This window comes from Corvus moneduloides, chromosome 3, assembly GCF_009650955.1.
Source record: "Corvus moneduloides isolate bCorMon1 chromosome 3, bCorMon1.pri, whole genome shotgun sequence".
NCBI classification, from domain to species: Eukaryota; Metazoa; Chordata; class Aves; order Passeriformes; family Corvidae; genus Corvus; species Corvus moneduloides.
The window spans coordinates 84,446,153-84,463,536 of record NC_045478.1 but is presented as its reverse complement, the minus strand read 5'-3'; the positions used below and the strand labels follow the sequence as shown (position 1 = coordinate 84,463,536).

The 17,384-nt window shown below is 45.2% G+C and overlaps 1 protein-coding gene across 3 annotated transcripts in view; it reads left to right on the top strand.

Moving 5' to 3' along the window:
- TJAP1 (tight junction associated protein 1) overlaps window positions 1-17,384 on the top strand; it is a 40,455-nt gene that overhangs the window by 11,775 nt on the left and 11,296 nt on the right. For 2 of the 3 annotated variants that reach the window (XM_032102502.1, XM_032102504.1), the window contains exons 3-5: window positions 11,361-11,455; window positions 13,548-13,601; window positions 15,669-15,827. In XM_032102502.1, coding sequence (XP_031958393.1) covers window positions 15,702-15,827 — 126 coding nt within the window. In that variant the 5' untranslated portion in view covers window positions 11,361-11,455; window positions 13,548-13,601; window positions 15,669-15,701. Of the gene's footprint in view, window positions 1-11,360; window positions 11,456-13,547; window positions 13,602-15,124; window positions 15,179-15,668; window positions 15,828-17,384 lie in introns of all 3 variants that reach the window. The other variant, XM_032102503.1, reaches the window with a different exon arrangement.

Sequence of the window (17,384 nt, the reverse complement as noted above, 5' to 3'; positions counted from 1 at the left end):
TCTATGCACCTGTCATGCAAGCCATCCTTGTCCTCTATACAAGTCTTTCATTTGCCTGGCACAGGGAAACGTGATCCCGTTTGGTAGTGTCATTATGGGCAGCCCATAGGCAAGGTTTGTGGAAGCAGACCATCTTCTGTGTTCTGGGTAAGCCTTGGGCTGTTCATTACCCAGTTTGCTTGGATCCTTTGCAGTTTCCCTTTTGGTAATTTCTAGTAGCTTGGAATTCTGTGACCTGCCAGTCATTTCTATATTAAAGTTAGCCTTCTGTAGAAGACCTCCCTACTGCCATCCTTAGGCAGTAGCGGGAGTGAAAGAATTTGCTCTCAGAAGTTCTCTGGCTTTAAAGCTTAGTTTTTGCTTTTTAGCTGTCGCCACACTCTCTGCATGAGTCACTGCAGAGCTCACGTTACCATGAGCAGGTCCATGCCACCCTCTCTTCAGAAGTTTGTATCACTTTTCAAAGCAGGATCTCAATGATAGGTGATTAAGGGAAAGTTACTTGTTCCAAGACTCTTAGAATTGTGAAACATTTGGAAATTATTCATGTTGGGTGCTCTTCTCTTTTGATTTCATGTAATCTTTGCATTTTATTTCAAACTAGTTGCCACCAACTCCACACGTGACTGTTAGGGCTTGGATGCTGAGAAAGTGTGTTGCCTGAATCTTCATTTTCCTTCCTCTGTTCTGTAGTGGCAGACTGGACAATATGCCCTGCAGCAACAGGAGGTGGTAACAAAATATAAGTAAGTCTAAAATCGGATTGTGTGGCTGGTTACTGATAGAACATTTGTGTATAATCACTGTCGTACTGGGTGTTTCAGCTTTGTCATGCAATATGAGCTACGGCTGCAAAGATGGAGGTCTTGTTTTGGATTACATGCTGCTTCTGCTGATACTTTCCAGTTGCCAGGAAAGGAGTGAGGGAATAAAAATGAAGTGGATGTGACATTGGCCAAGGAGGAAGTAGGGCTGATTATTGGCCTTTTTGCAACCTGTCAGTGAGTTTTGATATGTTGTGGAGGGAGAGTCACTTACTCCTTGGTTCAGCTTTCCTGCTGGTCTTCAAGGCTGTAGGAATCCAGACCTCTGTGCTCCTGTATCCAGTCCCGACCACCTCTGACCGGGGAATGTGTTCCTCTGTCTAGAGCTGTAACCCTCCCAAGTAGCTAGATCTCCCCCTGGTGGACCAGAGAGCAGGAGGCACGGCTACGGCTGGACGGTAAAATTGGGAGTTGGTCTGATCCTGGGGCACCTTGAGCCAGCAGCAGATGTGGTGTTTGTCCAGTTGAGACATTCCTTAGTCCAGAGTCACAGACTCAGCAGAGCCGAGCTCGTGCAGCTGCATGAAGCTGAAGGCGTGAGTGAACAGCTCACTGTCAGTACTGAGCAAACACCTTGTCTTTGCAACATCTGCCTGGCTATATGCTGGCATTCCTCCACAGTCTTTGCTCTTAGATGAGCAGTGAGCTACTAGCTCTTTGAGTTGTTGTCTGACACTTGACAAAAAAAAAAAAGGGTACCTGGAATGTGGTGGCTTGCTTTCTTTAAGATACCTGGGGTTTATTAGCCCTCAGTTAGAGCCCCTTTGAGGATAGGTGACTTCACTGGTAGCTCGACTATCTCGCATTCCCTCCTTGCTCTCTGAAGAGCTGCATAGGGTTTACTTACGGGGGATCTACAGGAGGGAGCCCTGTGTAGGGGAAGAGCTTCTCTATTTAATTTAGCATTACTAAAAAGGAGTGTTTTTTCTCAACCTTAGAATAATTAATGGACTTATGCTATCCCAAAGGACAACAGTGGTAAAGGCATTTCAGTTTTACAAGAGCAATGCCAGGCAGGGGATGTAAAGTAGTCTGGAGAAGCTGACCGTGTGGTAAAACTGAAGTAATGGGCCTTTGCTGCAAATGCCCCTTGAGACAATTGATGCTCATAATTAGCTCCAGCTGAAGAACAGCACTGGTGCTAGCAATGATAACAGATGTGGAAGGAGGTAGCTGATGAGAGTTCTCTCTGACTCATCTGCCACGAAGAGCAGTTGTGTCTGAGGGAAGAGCTGAAGCAACCCAGCTTGGTCACAAGTGGGGCATCTGTGGTTATCCCTCTCCAAGGGAGGAAGGTGAATCTAGGAGGTACAATGCAGCATGTACAGAAGGACAAGCAGTGCAGCCCATGACTGCTGGTGACAGGCAGCCTCCTTGTGCAGGGCAGGGGGTGGAAGAGTGGGTCCCGTCTGCTGTGGCTGGGATCCTGCTGTTAAAAGGACTGACTGGAGCCCAGGGGAGAGGGGAGAGAGGAGCCGTAGTCAATTGCGTGCTTTACGCAGGTCATCAGTGAAAGATAGATGGGTGGATCTATTTGTTTTTCCTAAGCTGGATTAAGCCATGTTATATTTCTGTGACTGAACTCAGAATAAAATCTCTCAGTAGTTCAGTGGTGCTGAAGACTAAGAGAACCATGAAAAAAACCCCAGGCAAAACAAAAAAACCCAAACCAAGCAAATGAGGCAAACTGAGGCAGATTAACTACAAAAAAGAGAGAAGGTGCTCCATGCTGCTTCAGGAGCCATGCTGCTGAATTGTTTACAGAGTTGAGACAAGTTTTGTGCCTGTTCTGCCCCTGGCTCGGGCTCTGAATCTAGGCCAAAAGCATGGTTTTGAAAGCCATCTCCGTGTTCTGCCTTTGTGGTCTATTGAAATGACTACTGCTGGTGTGTACAGGAGTGGATGCTCTAACACTCTGTATCGTGCCTGGGTGCAGAGGCTGACTGGAAGTCAATGAGGAATACTTGATGTAGCCTCCTAAGGAGCCAATGGCTGTGACATGGGTTAATTGGGAGATGTCTCTGCCTGGTAGGAATCCTCCTTTGCAAAGGAGTCAGTAGGAACACCACTTGTATCCTCTGGGAAGGGAAAGTGGCAGGATATAATCAGCTTTAGGAAAAGACTGTGGTCACCCCTTTTCTCTTTCATCCCTTTACCTGGATAGTTTTATTCCTCCAACTCCCATTTGCTTCTCTCAGTGCCACTCTGCTTTTCCCTGCCACTTAGAGCAAGTTATTGCTCATTGTAGGTGAAGTAAGGTTCAGGCAGCTTGGTTGAAGAACACCCCACTGGTATCCTCACACCACTCTGGTGTCACTAGTTTTACTTCATTGTGCTGACTGCTGTATGTATTCAGTGCCGTAGAGATCATAAAATATTTCTGTGCTAGATCTTCTCTGATGAATAGTACAGAAGATGTCTCAAGTTTCCATGGCAATGCTTCTGAATGTGCTTCTGTCACCAAAGAAAGAGGGACTTTCTTTTGATTAAGATTTGAGGGTTTTGTTTAAGATTGTGGTGAAACTGCATGTTGGTTGTTTGCCTGCCTATGGATGTGCCTCTGACTGATAGATAATCTGGAGAAAGAGGAAGCTGACATTTGGCTAATGGCAGAGATGGCCTGTGTCGTGCAACTACAGCTGGACCCCTGGACATGCTTAACTGTTCAGCTACAGATGCAGCTGCACAATCGCCCAACAGTTAAGCCTGTACCATTCTCTGCCTCTCATATCTGACCATCTGCTAGGGAAAAGCTAATTAAACCAAAACGATTCTTGCTGGGATTAAATCCCAGCAGCAGAAAAAATTGAGTATAGTACAAATATTGTTCTCCTACTACTGGATCAGGGTTGCTGCTTTATTTGTTCTTATAAAGAATTGCAGGCTATTCAGCTCAGTTGCTGTCAGGTAGGTGTTTAGCTCATGCACACTTTCCTTTCTCTTTTCTATCCCAGATCATTCTTGTCTTAGGTGCAAGAAATAAGACTGTCTTGCTGAATTTTTGTGCAGTTCCTTTCTTATGACAGCTGAGTCTGTTTTTCTTTAACTTGCAATTTGATGCAAAACCAGTGCACAAAGCTGTTTTTTTTCTCCTAGTGCCTCGATTTCTCTGCTTATGGAATGGAAATTGTTCCTACCTTCTTCTTTGCATGTATTTATGGTGAGAATGAATCCTAGGGTTGGTGCAGGGCCACGTAACTTTATAGTTGCACCAGTGTGAATCTGAGACTTAAGACCAAACAGTTTATTGCAAAAATATATCTGTAGCCATTTGAGAGTTGAAGGTTAAATCTTATAAAACAGAAAATGTGAAGTGTGGTGCCCTTAGCAACCAAACTCTTGTGTACCTACAATCTTTGATGCCACGTGATCTGGGCTTCAAAACAGCTCTTTCAAAAAAAAAAAAAAGAAGAACTTACAACTCAGGTTGATTTCAGGGCTGCTGTGGGTACTCAAGTGACAGCTCACCACTATTCAGAGTTGTGGCAGAGTTTCTGAAGGCCAATGAGGGATTTAGTTCTCTTTAAGGGGCTCTGAGAGGATTCTTGTTATTGTCTTTCTGTGCTGGACTTGGAAAACGCACTGAAGAGGAAGTTAGTTCTGCACGTGGTAGCTCAGAGGCAACAGTAGAAGGTGGCCCTGAGGAGAGAGAAATGGTTGTGTTGCCGGTATGGATATGAGGAAGACTAGTAAGCTCGAAGAGACACAATTGAGAAAGCAGGTAGAGATGAAAGACTGCCAAGAGAATGAAGATAAATGTAATCTTGATATTGAGGAGGAAGAGTTTGAATAGTTTTTAATGAGGAATGGAAAGAACACCACTAATTTTAGAATTTCTGAAATTTAATTTTGACTAATATGTTTTGTGGGGAAATGCTGTGGGTTTGTAGCATGTTAGCTCTGTGACCTAGGACTTGGTTTGTGTATGTGCTTACCCCACAGTTAACAGGAGAATGTATTTTGGTAGAAGAGGGTCAGTAGTAAGACTGTGCCTGGGGGCAGTTAGATAACATGCTCTAACTCCACACTCCAGTTTGCTCAGATAAACTGTTGGTGAGCCATACCCTTAGGAATGAACAAGTGGGGAACATTGTCTTCCCGGAACTGCTCCAGGTATGTTGGACATCAGCAAGCAAAAGCTGTGTGGGTGTATGGAAAACAGTGTACAGTGCGAGTATTTGTGATCACCCTTTCCATCCTGCCTGGGGAAAGTACAGAAAATGTTAAGCTGTGCTGGTCTGAGCATTGTTATGATGTTTATTTGGCATAGGATTAATAAACCTTTCAGAACATACAAATGTCAATACCTTTAGTAACTTAATATACCTTGTGTAGTGTAGTTAGCTTATTTTGGTTCTGAGAGAGGCTGCATTTTTGTGGGTTTGGGTTTTTTTGGAAGAAAAAAAGCCAAACCAAACACCAAACCCAGCAAAACCTTCTCTGGAAGTAGAAAAGTGCAAAATAGGGTTAACTTCAATAATGGTAAGGATTTTACCATTTCAGGGAAGTCGTACTGATTTAACTTAATCAGATTAGAGACAGCTGTGATTATATTAGTGAAGCATTCATGTATAGGCATCTTAATTTAGTTTGTGTCTTGTATCTATCTATTTAACTGAAGATGTAAAGTGCTCTTAAACTGAATTAAGAACATTTGCCCAGAAGCGTTATACTGCTTTTTATTATTTTCGAAGTCAATTTAATTTAATACAGTGTATATGTAGACAAGACCTTTGGGAAAAAGCTGATCCTTTTTATTACTTGCTGAACAGTCTGTCATGTTTGGCTGCAGCCATGTGATCATAGAATGAAAGGGCCTGTTGTGGTGCATGTTGGTGGAGGATGGGCAAACTGATCATTGTGAGCCTTTGTACAACTTGGTCATTCTTAGCCACGGCGTTCAATTAAAGTAGGTTGATCCTCGTTGTAAATGAGGCTTTTTCCTGTCTAGAACAGATGTGAGACCCCTGTAATGTTATTTTAGGTTTCCTCCTCAGCCTACCAATAAAAGTGCCTGCAGAGGTGGTTAATGTCCTGTTTAGGCAGCAAAAGCAATATCTTAAAACTTGGCACCAAAGTTTAATGTTAAAAAAAAAATCAGATGGCTGAGCAGGTTTGAGCTGGATTTTGCTGCTTTTCTTCATCCATAGCTTGAAATAAATGTCATGCAATTTTGCTGCTGTTTCCTTCCTGGTCTGTGTCTCCCAACAGTATGTGCCACCTGCTATATATGGTGACTTACACATGCAAAACTCACGGCCAAGAAATAAGTTAGTACTGCAGATGTCAGTTCTCTTTCTGGTTGAAAAGGATAAATCTAGTCAATACATCTTGTTTTCTACTTGCTGGTAAAGGCTCTATGGGAACAAAACTGGCACGTGAATTACTCTGCAAGTGTGGTTGTAGTGATAGCATTTCAGAATAAAGCTGACTGCTGTAAACAGCCACTTTATTTTTTGAGGTTTGTTTTTGTCAGCACCTGCAAGCATTAGGGCTGGACTTAGCGCTTGCTCAACATTGCAGATGCTCTGTAAGCTAAGTCACTGTAGCAACTTGTCCATCTGTCCTCTGTAAATAATGCAAATAATGTGCTCTGCTCCATTGTCCCACTGTGTAGATACTGCATAGTGTGTCAGCCATCTGTGCATCACTGAGACTCTCGGACAGAGGGGTTGTTTTGGAGAGTGGATTGTGGCAAGTGTATAGTTGAATGCTTCAGCAATGAAGCATTCTCTAGCATTACTATATCTCTGCTAGGGGGACAGCTCAGTGATATTCAGTCCCTGGCACTGAAGAGATGGAGATTGCAGTTTGCCCAGAACTTCTGAACCAAAGCTTGAAACAAGGGACCGCTGATAATAATTGCTGAGGGTTGTGTGAGACTTAGGGAGTACTTACAGGGGCTGAGAGTCTGACTCTCAGTAGTTGAAAAATTTAAGCTCTTTCTACCTTGTCCTAATTAAATGCCTTTTGATTTTATGCTCTAGGAAGGTAATGTATGGTTTTCCCCCTTTTCTTCCCGTCCTACACAGCACAGGATATGACCAAGGTCTGGGAAGGGAATTCCTGCATGTTGATTTTCTACAGAAATCTCCCTCTTTCATTTCTCTTCAAATGTTTGCTTGTTGTAGCCATTCCCTTGCTTGTGTTTGAGAAAGTTTAAGACCATGACTCCCAAATTTCCCTCCTCTGACCTATCAGCTTTATCCAGATACATGTTAGATTATCAAGATTTGCTTTTCTAGTTGGGTCCAGACACTTTCAGAAATTTGTGAGAGTTCTCCTAATCTCCATGAGTTTTTGTCTAATGTTCTGGTATTTCTTTAAATTTCTGAGCAATATACTCCAGAAGTCTTCCTGTGGGACATCTTAAAAGAACAGATAAGAAGACAGAGTGAGGAAGGACATGGAACCCAGGGTGCAAAGATGAAGAGACTCTGAAAGTTTGTAGCCTAAACTACCTTGTGAGAGTTGGAAGGATCACTGAACAAACTAAAGAGATCAAGCTAGCAGGTTCACTGAACAAACTAAACACGCTTCTGGTGTGTCAGCAGTTCTGAATGAGAAGCTGTCACTAGCCCTTGATGTAGCTGTCTGTGCTAAAGGTAACTTGGTAAATGACCTTTTGCTGAGCTGGTTCTTGTGCAATTTCAGGTGTAGCCATTAGAGGTGGTTCTATGCTTTATATGCATTAAAAAGCTGGTGCTCATTTCCTGGTCAAAATCTCCCCTGGGTATTTTTATTCTCCATTAACATTCCTTCTGAGGTTTGAATTCTGGTCCTTTGCTTCCTGTCCTGTTCCTGTTCAGATGTTAATCAGCTGTTGCATTCTATTCCAGTTACGTGTTAGTGATGTTAGCGCTTCTTGGTCAGTGTTGACCAGTCCTGGCTTCTATAAAAGAATTAGGGAAGGTAAGCTACTCTTAACACAGCAGAGAGTAGATACTAAAATGCACACTTAAGGGTGTGGAGTGCAACTGAATTACAGGGAATGAGATCTTTGTATTGTGGAAAGAGAGAATGGGACTGTAAGAAAAGTGTGATTCTGATAATTTTTAAGAGATTTCTGCATGATGCAGTGGATATGACTGATACATGATATGTCCTGTGGTATTTCCATTCAACAAGAACTATGTATCACTGGAGTCCAGGGATTTCATTTTCACTGGAAATGTGTTAGGTGTTAAGTAGGGCTTGTTACATGGACTGTTGTTCAACAGCTAGCCTGATCCCTTTTTCTTGATAGCTCTTGGAATTGTTCCCATGCAGAGAACAGAGGTTTCTGCCTAACAGTCAAGGTTAATTGGTATGGAAAAGCAGGAATGAGCAATAATCCTCCTGAAACTCGATTTTAATCCAAGAGTCACTATAATGCTATTACTCAGATCTGAATCATGGGCATTAACATACAAGCAGAACTGAGATGTGAGTCTCTGCGCTTGGAACTGTTATCAATTTATTTTAAAATGAGCTTCAGTGTAACCAGCAGCAGAATGGATCTGAACATTCTTTTGAGATGCCTTCTCTGAATGAAAAGATCTCTCTCATTAAATGTTAAAGGGCCCTTTAATAACCTTTCAGTCCTTTTCAATTGTACTTGCACCAGCAGTCTACAAGTCCTGCTTTTAATTTCACACAGCTAATTTTTCTGTCCTGGACAGACATCCCTTGGTGCAGTTATTGCACCGTCCATCTCAGTGGTTAGTTGTCTTGGTCAGGCTTACTGCAGCAGCTTTTCAGGTAGTCTGCCTTGAGACTTTTGAAAGCTAAGGTTTCCTCTATCCATAAGCACAGGAAGGCAACTGGACAAGATTCTCTTGCATTTGCTTTTCATGAAGGTAGTCAGGAGATATTGATACCTCCTAAAGCAGGATGTGCCAATATCCTGTATTAGATATGCATGCAGAATATAGGTTGGCCCACAGAGAGCAAAAATTCCAGGTTAACTGTGGTGATCAGTTATGTGTCACAAGACATTTGGTTTTCTTACCTTGTGGGTATTGTACTTGCAAGTTTTTAGAGTGTGCTGACTCTGATAGCCACAAAAAAAATATTCTGTAGTGTCGCATTAGAAACAAATGTGACTGTGACTGTGTTATGGAATGTATTTTTTCAGTAAGTTTATCTTTCTGAATAAAAAGCAATGCTAAAGAAATGCTGCTTTTAAGAGGAAAAAATTGGAAAGGTGATGCAGTACCTGAAATAAGAAACTTTATCTGCATCATAATCACTATTTCTCTTGAGGAAGTGCTGATCCTCAGCACTGGTAAGCAGACTGTTTTATAAGGTCAGAAAAGGCGACACAAGAGAAGATGATGATGAAGAAAAGACTAGAAGTCCTCTGCTTCTTTGCAGGGAATGTTCAGCTATTGCAACCTCAAGCAGGCAGAAGTTGTGTGCATCCTAGAACTAAAATTAAGTGTTGGCTACCTCAGACCTCAAGAGACTTGTCAGATATCAGGAAGACACTAGGTGCCTACAAATGTTATCTTTTTTTTTTTTTCTCTTGTTCTTTCACTTTTTTCAAAGCATTCCTTTTTGAACTTTTTTTTCTCTGCTAGGGACCTCTTTCTTGTTACTGGAGATGAAGCAATGCTCATGGGTGGTGGTGTGGTTTTGTATGCATGCCAAGTGGCTGTTTGTTCTGTACAGGGCCCACAGAACTGTCTTAAGCAATTCAATGCGAGATGACATCTGTTTCTGGTGTGTGGTAAAGGTTTTGCCTTTCTCTGATCACACAGAGAGCAGAGCTACCTTGCAAGTGGATTTTACACTGAGGGATGCTTTCTGGTAAAACCAGCTAGAGTCAAGCTTGTGTGCTGCCTGTGTAAGCTGCACTCTGTCACTGGGTCATGGTTAATCCCAGCTGGTAACCAAGTACCACACAGCCGCTTGGTCACTCTTCCCTCTGCTCTGAGTGGGATGAGGAGGAGAACTGGAAAAAAGTAAAACTTGTGGGTTGAGATTAGAACAGTTTAATAATTGAAATAAAGTAAAATATAATAATAATTGTAATGGAGAGAGGGAGAGGAATAAAACCCAAGAAAAACAAGTGATGAACAATGCAATTGGTCACCACCCGCTTACCAATGCCCAGCCTGTCCCTGAGCAGCAGTTGGCCATTCCCAGCAACTCCCCCCCGTTTATGTACTGAGCATGATGCCATTAAGTATGGAATATTCCTTTGGTTGGTTTGGGTCAGCTGTCCTGACTATGCCTCCTCCCAGCTTCTTGTGCACCATGGCATGAGAAACTGAAAAGTCGTTGAGTAAGCACTGCGTAGGAACAGCTAAACCATCAGTGTGTTACCAACATAACTCTCATCCCAAATCCAAAACACACCACTGTACCAGCTACCAGAAAGAGAATTAACTCTGTCCCAGCTGTAACCAGGACATGCTGTCCCTGTGAAGAAAAAGTCTGTGTGTGTTTCATCTTTGTGAGGCGGTTGAGGGATCCCCAGCTTTTTGCATGAACAAAGCAAATTGTTAGGTTTACACTGCAGTCTTCTGACCCTTTGTGTATTTGTGTGTGTCTGCCTGGAAGATGTGACTACTGCTTATGCTGATCAGTGTGAGCCTTGTGGCCCTCAATAAGCCATTCCAGTGAAGCTGTAATTGTCAGTGAGTTTAGAAATCAAGACTGGCACAACATTGGATAATAGCTAGAAGACAGTAGAATTGGACCTACTGCAGGTGATAGACTGCTAGGAAGAGGACTGTAAATGTTAAGGAACATTACTGATGAGAGGTGGAAAGGATGGATAAAAGGAACTAGGAGGTTAAGTTTCCTCTTGTATTAGAGTGCTAATTAGAATAGCTGAAGAGCTGCCTCCTGCTGTAGCTCCCGGCTAAAATTGAGCTTCTGCAGGATAGTCTTAATGTGGACTTGACAGCAAGCTCCTTCAAAGAGAGGCTTGTGAATAGTGTGATGAGCAGAATTAGTGCCGCCTTCTATTTCTGGATATTACCTATATCCATTTCTGCTTTGGAGCACGAGGTCCATCTGTTCTGCAGAGAGTATCTGCTCCTCTCTGAACAGAGGGGTGGTGAGTTGAACCGCCTTGGGATTCTCACTCTGTGGTAGCAAGCGGTGCTCAGGTGTTGTAGATGAGGAGACCTTTGCTGTCCTGTTCCCTGCAGGGATGTCTGCAAAACTAAGTTGGGCTGGTGTGGCAGAGTCATTGAAGCAGAATGATGGAGACTGGATTCTTGATGTTGGACAGGAATGCAGGTGGGGAAGCAGGGACCCCTGGAGCCATGTAGAAAAAACAGCTGCCTTTCCGAGGTCAGTTACTGGTCTGCACAGACATCCTGCTCAGTTGAGAGATGGTTAAATGACCTTTGCTTTCTGGGATACATTGAAGACATGGAGCTTTTTACCATGGTGACCTGGCATTAGATAGTAGTGCAATGGTACAGCAGTTTGCTGTTGACTTGTGCCCTGGCACTTGGCTATGGGTTGCTCTGAGCATGCCTGGTTGTTTCCATGTTTTGTGCTGATAGGTGACAGCAAGTTTCCTTTCTCATGTTTCAGGAACTGTTGGGCAGATGCTGCTGAATGCTGACAGGGGAAAGCTGATTCGGAGACAAATGACCAGAAATGTTTGGACACGTCGTCACTCGGGATCTGTAAGTCCTTGTTTGAGGGAAAGTTGCCTGGCAGCCCTGTGAGTTTTTGAGTATGGAAATTCTCAGATCATGAGGGTAGATTTCAAATCCTGGTATCTTTTCCAGGTAAGTGGGGCTGAGATGGCAGGTAGCATGGTTGCTGCCTCTAGGGCAGGAAGCAGGAGAGTTCTGTTTGAGCCTGAGGAACTGTGTGCTGAGAGACAAGGAGGCCTTTGGCATGTTCGTTCTGAGCACAGCTGCAGTGGAAACATGCATGGGTGCAGCTGTTCCTAGAAGCCTCTGTCTGTCTGCCGTGTGGCTGGTGGTTATCCCTTGATGCTGAACCAGCTCCTGCTGAGAGTTAATGGAAAAGCAGATTCAAGCTATACTGCCCTGATCCTTCCTGGAGGTGCATGTTCTCCCTTTCTCCCCTCATACTTTACAGTTTGCCCCACAGAGCAGTTAATGCTGTTGTGAAGCTGTTTTTCCCTGTGCTAGTTGAGACCCGACTACAGCATTATAGCAAGGAAAGGGGCCAGACAGCTTGTTGGGGCAGGGCCAGCACTGGGGCACCTCTTCAATTTGTTTTGGCAAAGCTTGATTTTGCGTGGTCCTGGTTGCCTGCTTGTTCCATTCACCTTGAATCTGACTCTCCCTGCATGTGTGTAACTGCTCCACACCCTGCTCTCCTGTCCCACCTCCCAGGGCTTCGTGCCACTGACAAGGGAAAAGTAGCACAACATCAATAGTGCTTCAGGGAAAGGAAGGTTTTACTGAATTCTCTTTCATGCCAGTGGCGGAATGATGGCAACAAAGCTACTCTCTTACAGCTGACTAACCCAGATTAACCCAATTCTCTTCTTGTAGTGAGGGGTACATGTTGTGGTTTGATTTCAAGCTGCCAACTAAGCATCAACAGCTGTTGGCTCACTTCTCACCCCTCAGTGGAATGGGGAGAGATTTGGGAAAAAAGTAAAATTTTGTTGGTTGAGATACAGACAGTTTAATGGGACAGAAAAGGAAGGGCTAATAATAAAAGAATTAGAATGTACAAAGCAAGGGATGCACAGTGCAATTGCTCACCACCTGCTAACCAATGCCCAGCTAATTCCTGAGCAGTGGTCCCTGGCCAGCTTTCCCCCTAGTTTATGTATTGACCATAATGCCATATGCTATGGAATATCCCTTTGGATAGTGGGGGTCAGCTGTCCTGGCATGTCCCCTCTCAGCTTCTTGTGCCACTCAGCCTACTCCCTGATAGGGTGAAAAGCTGAAAAATCTTTGCCTTTGTGTAAACACTGCTTAGCAACATCTAAAACACCAGTGTGTTATCAACATTATTCTCATCCCGAATCCAAAGCACAGCACTTACTAGCTACTAGGAAGAAAATTAACTCCATCCCAGACAAAACCCGTAAAAACCCCGGGCTTTGACCAGAGAGGAAGGTTATTTCTGAACCTGTTTTGTATCCGTGGTTGGCTGGATATTTTACAGAGGCCTGTCAACAGCAAGGTAGAGTATGATATGCTGCTTGATGGAAATCAGAGGGTAGCTTGCCTTCCTCCCTTGTGGAGGTGTTGGGTTATCACAGCTCTAGGCACAAATGTTTTGGCTCAAACAAGAGCCTGATAATTGCCAGCTCATTTGTGGGTGAAAAGCACTGACTTAAAAGGATGAGTGAGATAATTGTTAGCATCACCAAGCTTCTGTACTGAGGGCTTCACAGTTAGCATCCCTCTGCAGTGGCAGGGAAGATTAGCTGGGAGGGTCCTATTCTAAAGGAGGTTTGTTTAGTCCTCCCTGGAACCAATGTTGCTTTGAAGTCATTGATTCATGAATTTTGAGTTTATGTGATTCCAGCTGCCTGAGTGCCTTGAACATTTCCTTGCCATGTGCCTTTCCGGCTCTTGCTGGGCTATGTGGCCAGCTATTTCTAAGTTCATTTTCTTTACTTTCAGAAGATCTGATGTAGGTTGAGGTGGGTGCCTGGAATGAGGTGGCCATTCCAGTTGTCCTTGGTTATAAATATTCCCTATGCATTACGTACTTACGGGATGAGATTTCAAGCTGGCTGTTTTGGTGGATGCTAAGCTATTTGTTTCTCTTCTTCAGGTCATCTCTGTGAGTGTCCCAGCTTCATGAGGCTTCGAATTTGAGCCCAGGCTGGTAAGTGCTCATGTCCTTATGAACTAGAGTAATGATTGTGATTTCAGCTGGGCATATCTTCATGCACATCTCCTGTCCTTAGCCTGGCAGAATTGACAGAAGAGTCTCTTAGACCACCTGTTTGATAGTGGGCCATTTACAAACCTGCTTTGGGTCAGGTTTTCAGCCTTTCTCTCTGAAAAAGGAGAAATGTCTTCCCAGCAAATGAGACCTATCTGTTTTGCTTAGGGATGCAGTGCAATGTGTATTCAGTATCATGGATGTAATTTTTCTAAAATATTAGAGATTTCTTCACCTACTTCAGTCTTTTTAGGAGAAGGGACCTTGAGGAAATGACTGCAGCAAGGGAAAGTTCCAGCATTCTGATGGGGGAGATTTACATGTTAGTCCTAGGAAGTTGTTCGTGTTTGTGGAAAGGTGCAAGAAACCTTTGTGAGCTTGTGTTTGTAGCAGAGTGAAGGACAGTTTGCAAATGTACCTGTGAAGTGTAAAGCCTATTATGTCTTGGGACCACTCTGTGCTTGGTGCTGACACCTCCCACTTGCCAGTTCTCTCAGGGGACTCAGTCTAGGTGTCAAAAGAGGCAGCTACATGAGAGTGGATAAGAATTGGAGAGAACTCCTGGGGTGCCATTCAGGCTCTTACCATGTAAAATGTCACTGTCCAACACACAAAGCAAGTGAAGTCTGCTGGGTCACGAGCCCAGTGGTAGCTGTCCAGCTGCAGCTGTGTAAATGGGAGTTGTGTGGCCCTGCTTGCAGAAGTGGGGAGAGAGCATGGTTTGAGAGAACACAGGTCCTGCACTTTGAAGTGCTGCAGGTCAGGTGCTGAGGATTGCAGAGATGCTAGGCTTGCTGAGTATAAGGGTCCTGCAAGGGCAAGGAGAATGAGAACTGGGCACTTAATCCAAATATAGGACAACTATCAATGATGCATATGTTGTCACTGAGGAAAGTCTGGTATTGGGCTCTGCAGCACCTGCTTAGTATCTCCAAGACTTCTTGTCAAGGCTGTTGACATTCTGGCTGCTTGTGGGGAAGTCTTCCTGCCCTCCACTGCAGACTCAAAAGATGGAAAGGAGGGTGTTTCTTCCATGTGTACAAGACAGCTGCTTTTCTTCTACCCTATTTTTTGCTCTTGTACTGCTCCTGCAGCAGGAAGAATCCCAGCATGGGTAGGATGAAGGAACTAATCTTTCCACTAGTGGTACAGCTGCATGTCTACTTATTGTACACTTATTCACTCTAAGGGTGGTGAGGTACCGGAACAGGTTGCCCAGAGACTCTTCATCCCTGGAGGTTCAAGGCCAGGCTGGATGTGGCTCTGAGCAACCTGGTCTAGTGGAAGGTGGCCCTGCCCATGGCAGAGGGGTTGGAATGAGATGATCTTTAAGGTCCCTTCCAACACAAACTATTCCATGATTCTATGTTACAAAACCTGGCCTTAGGTACCAACATCAGTGACAGTGCTCCCTAATTTGATGCCACCTGTGATTTGGGGGTTGTCTTTGTCTTTTTTGCCAGAGTTACCAGTTCTCCTGACAAGTCTCCCATGGTCTGCTGCGCCAGGGTCCCAGTGTAAGCCAAAAAGTTCTGGGCTCTTTAATGGCTGAAGTCTCCTCCCACATAGTCCCTCCTGACAGTGACAGGACATGATCAATAACTCCTGCTCCAGCTGTCACTGCTGCCTGTAAAGCTTGCAGTTTCCATATTGAAAAAGGCCTTTCCTAAAGAGCCTAATCAATATGCTGCTGTGAGGTCTGTTCTCATTTGCTATATATAATCTGGACACACACAACTACGTGAGTGAGCGTGTGTAGAGGGGGGAGAGGATGTGCCAGCCCTCTGCTCTCACTGGCTGGGAGAAGGACACAGCTACCTCTTACTTTGCTCCCTCTCTTGCAGCTGCTGCTCAAGGCTTGTGGCTACATCCTTTCCCTGCTCTATTAGCACTCTGCATGGGGACCTGCTCTGGGACTCCAGGGGAGCTGAATTCCTGCTGGGTCACTTCTAGGGTTCAATGGAGCAGCCGTGACTCTGTCTTCTGTACACTTTCTGCTGTTGGTAGGTAACCCGCTTTCGGAGCCACGCAGGTGGGAGGATGTCGAGCACAGCCCCGTCAAAGAAGCCTTACCGCAAGGCGCCTCCGCAGCATCGCGAAATCCGACATGAGGTACCCATCATTCGTGACGACCAGGATGGAGTGATCTTGGCTGAGCAGAGTCAGGTAACAACTTGCCGGGTGACAAAGGGCTTAACACCATTGCACCAGCAAACAGGGTTTAGTTACACCGAGGCAGGCCAGCTCGAGCAGGCAGAGGGGTTTGAGGTTTGCAACCTGAACTTCTCCTCATCGTGGTCCCTGGAGTCCAGCAGTGAGAAGGAAGTGGCAGGGTGCAGAGCAGAGTTGAACATCAAGAGCCAGACTGTCTCACCAGCACTTCCACGTGGTGGGAAGATGGGGCAGCGAAGTGGGAAGCGGTGCTCAAACCGCAGTCGTGGGCACCACAGCAAATTTGTGAGCCGTAGCATGGAGACAGTTCTGGTGTCTGGAGATGAAAGACACCATCCCACTTGCTCTTTCAAGAGCAGAAGCCTGGAACGCTCACTTATATTTAAAGAGCCTCCTGAAGTCCTGACACCGAGGAAGTTTCGTGTCTCTTCTACACACCTGCCTCTCAAAGGGATCTTGAAGCAGACCAACATGACAGGCTCATGCCCTGAGAGCTTATGCAAGTCCCGCTCAGTAGAGACACTTTGCCGTGGTCGTGGTTCACGCAAGTACAGTGATCCTCAGCTCTGCCTCAGCCCTAGGGAGAAGCGCTCCCTGGAGCACAGCAGCAGCAGGGCCGCTGACTCTGTCAAGCGCAGGGAGAAGATCACAGAGGAAAAACTGAAGTTCTCCAAATTCCTGGATGAGATTACCCAGCGGGTGCTGAGTCCCAACCGCTTGCGCTCACTGGGAGAGACCAGGGGAGCAGAACAAGACCAGAACTCTCCCCTTTTCCCCAGAAGCTCTGTGCCAGCAGGCCAAGGGGAAGGTCGTCTGAAAGGGGTCAAAACCAAGCATGCAACTGAAAGATCCCCCTGCCCAAGCAGAAGAAAAGCAGAAAAGAAAAGTGAGGGGCTGGGAATGGCTTCGGGCCAGAGAAAGTATGCTGAGGAAGCTGAGAGAGTTTCCAGACTAAGAAAGAAACCTGTCCTTGGGAGGAAGGACAGTAAGGGAAAACTTTCCTTGGAGAGAAGGGTAGTAGATCTGTGTCAGTATGAGCCGCAGCAGCTGGCAGACCTGGGGCTGGCAGGGACATCCTCTGGGCAGCAGCATTCACTGTCTTCATGGAAAAGCAGTGCAGAGGGCAGAAGGGATGAAAGCAGTCCCTGTTCACAGCTTTTACAGCCACACCATCAGTGTGCTAAGCTTGGGCAGAAGCGTGCAGTGGAGCCGAACTACCCAGAGAAAGGATCCTGCTCCACTCCAACATGCTGGAGTCGGGAGGAGGGACCACCTATCCCATCTAGATCCTCCCCTTCCTTCAACCTGGCACTAAACAAGGTAGGTGCCAGGGTCACCAACTTGCAGGCAGGGCTCTCTCAAAGGCCAAACCCCTACCTGGATGTCATCTAGTCTGTAATGCCAGGGCAGAGAGTGAGAGCAGGCCCCCAGACCTCATGTTGTGGGTGCTTAATCACCAGAAGGTGCTCTCTTGTGGGTGCCACTCATGGCTGTGCTACAGGTTGGGTTACTCCAGGGAGTAACCAGCTTCCCTTTGGCCCAGGACTTAAG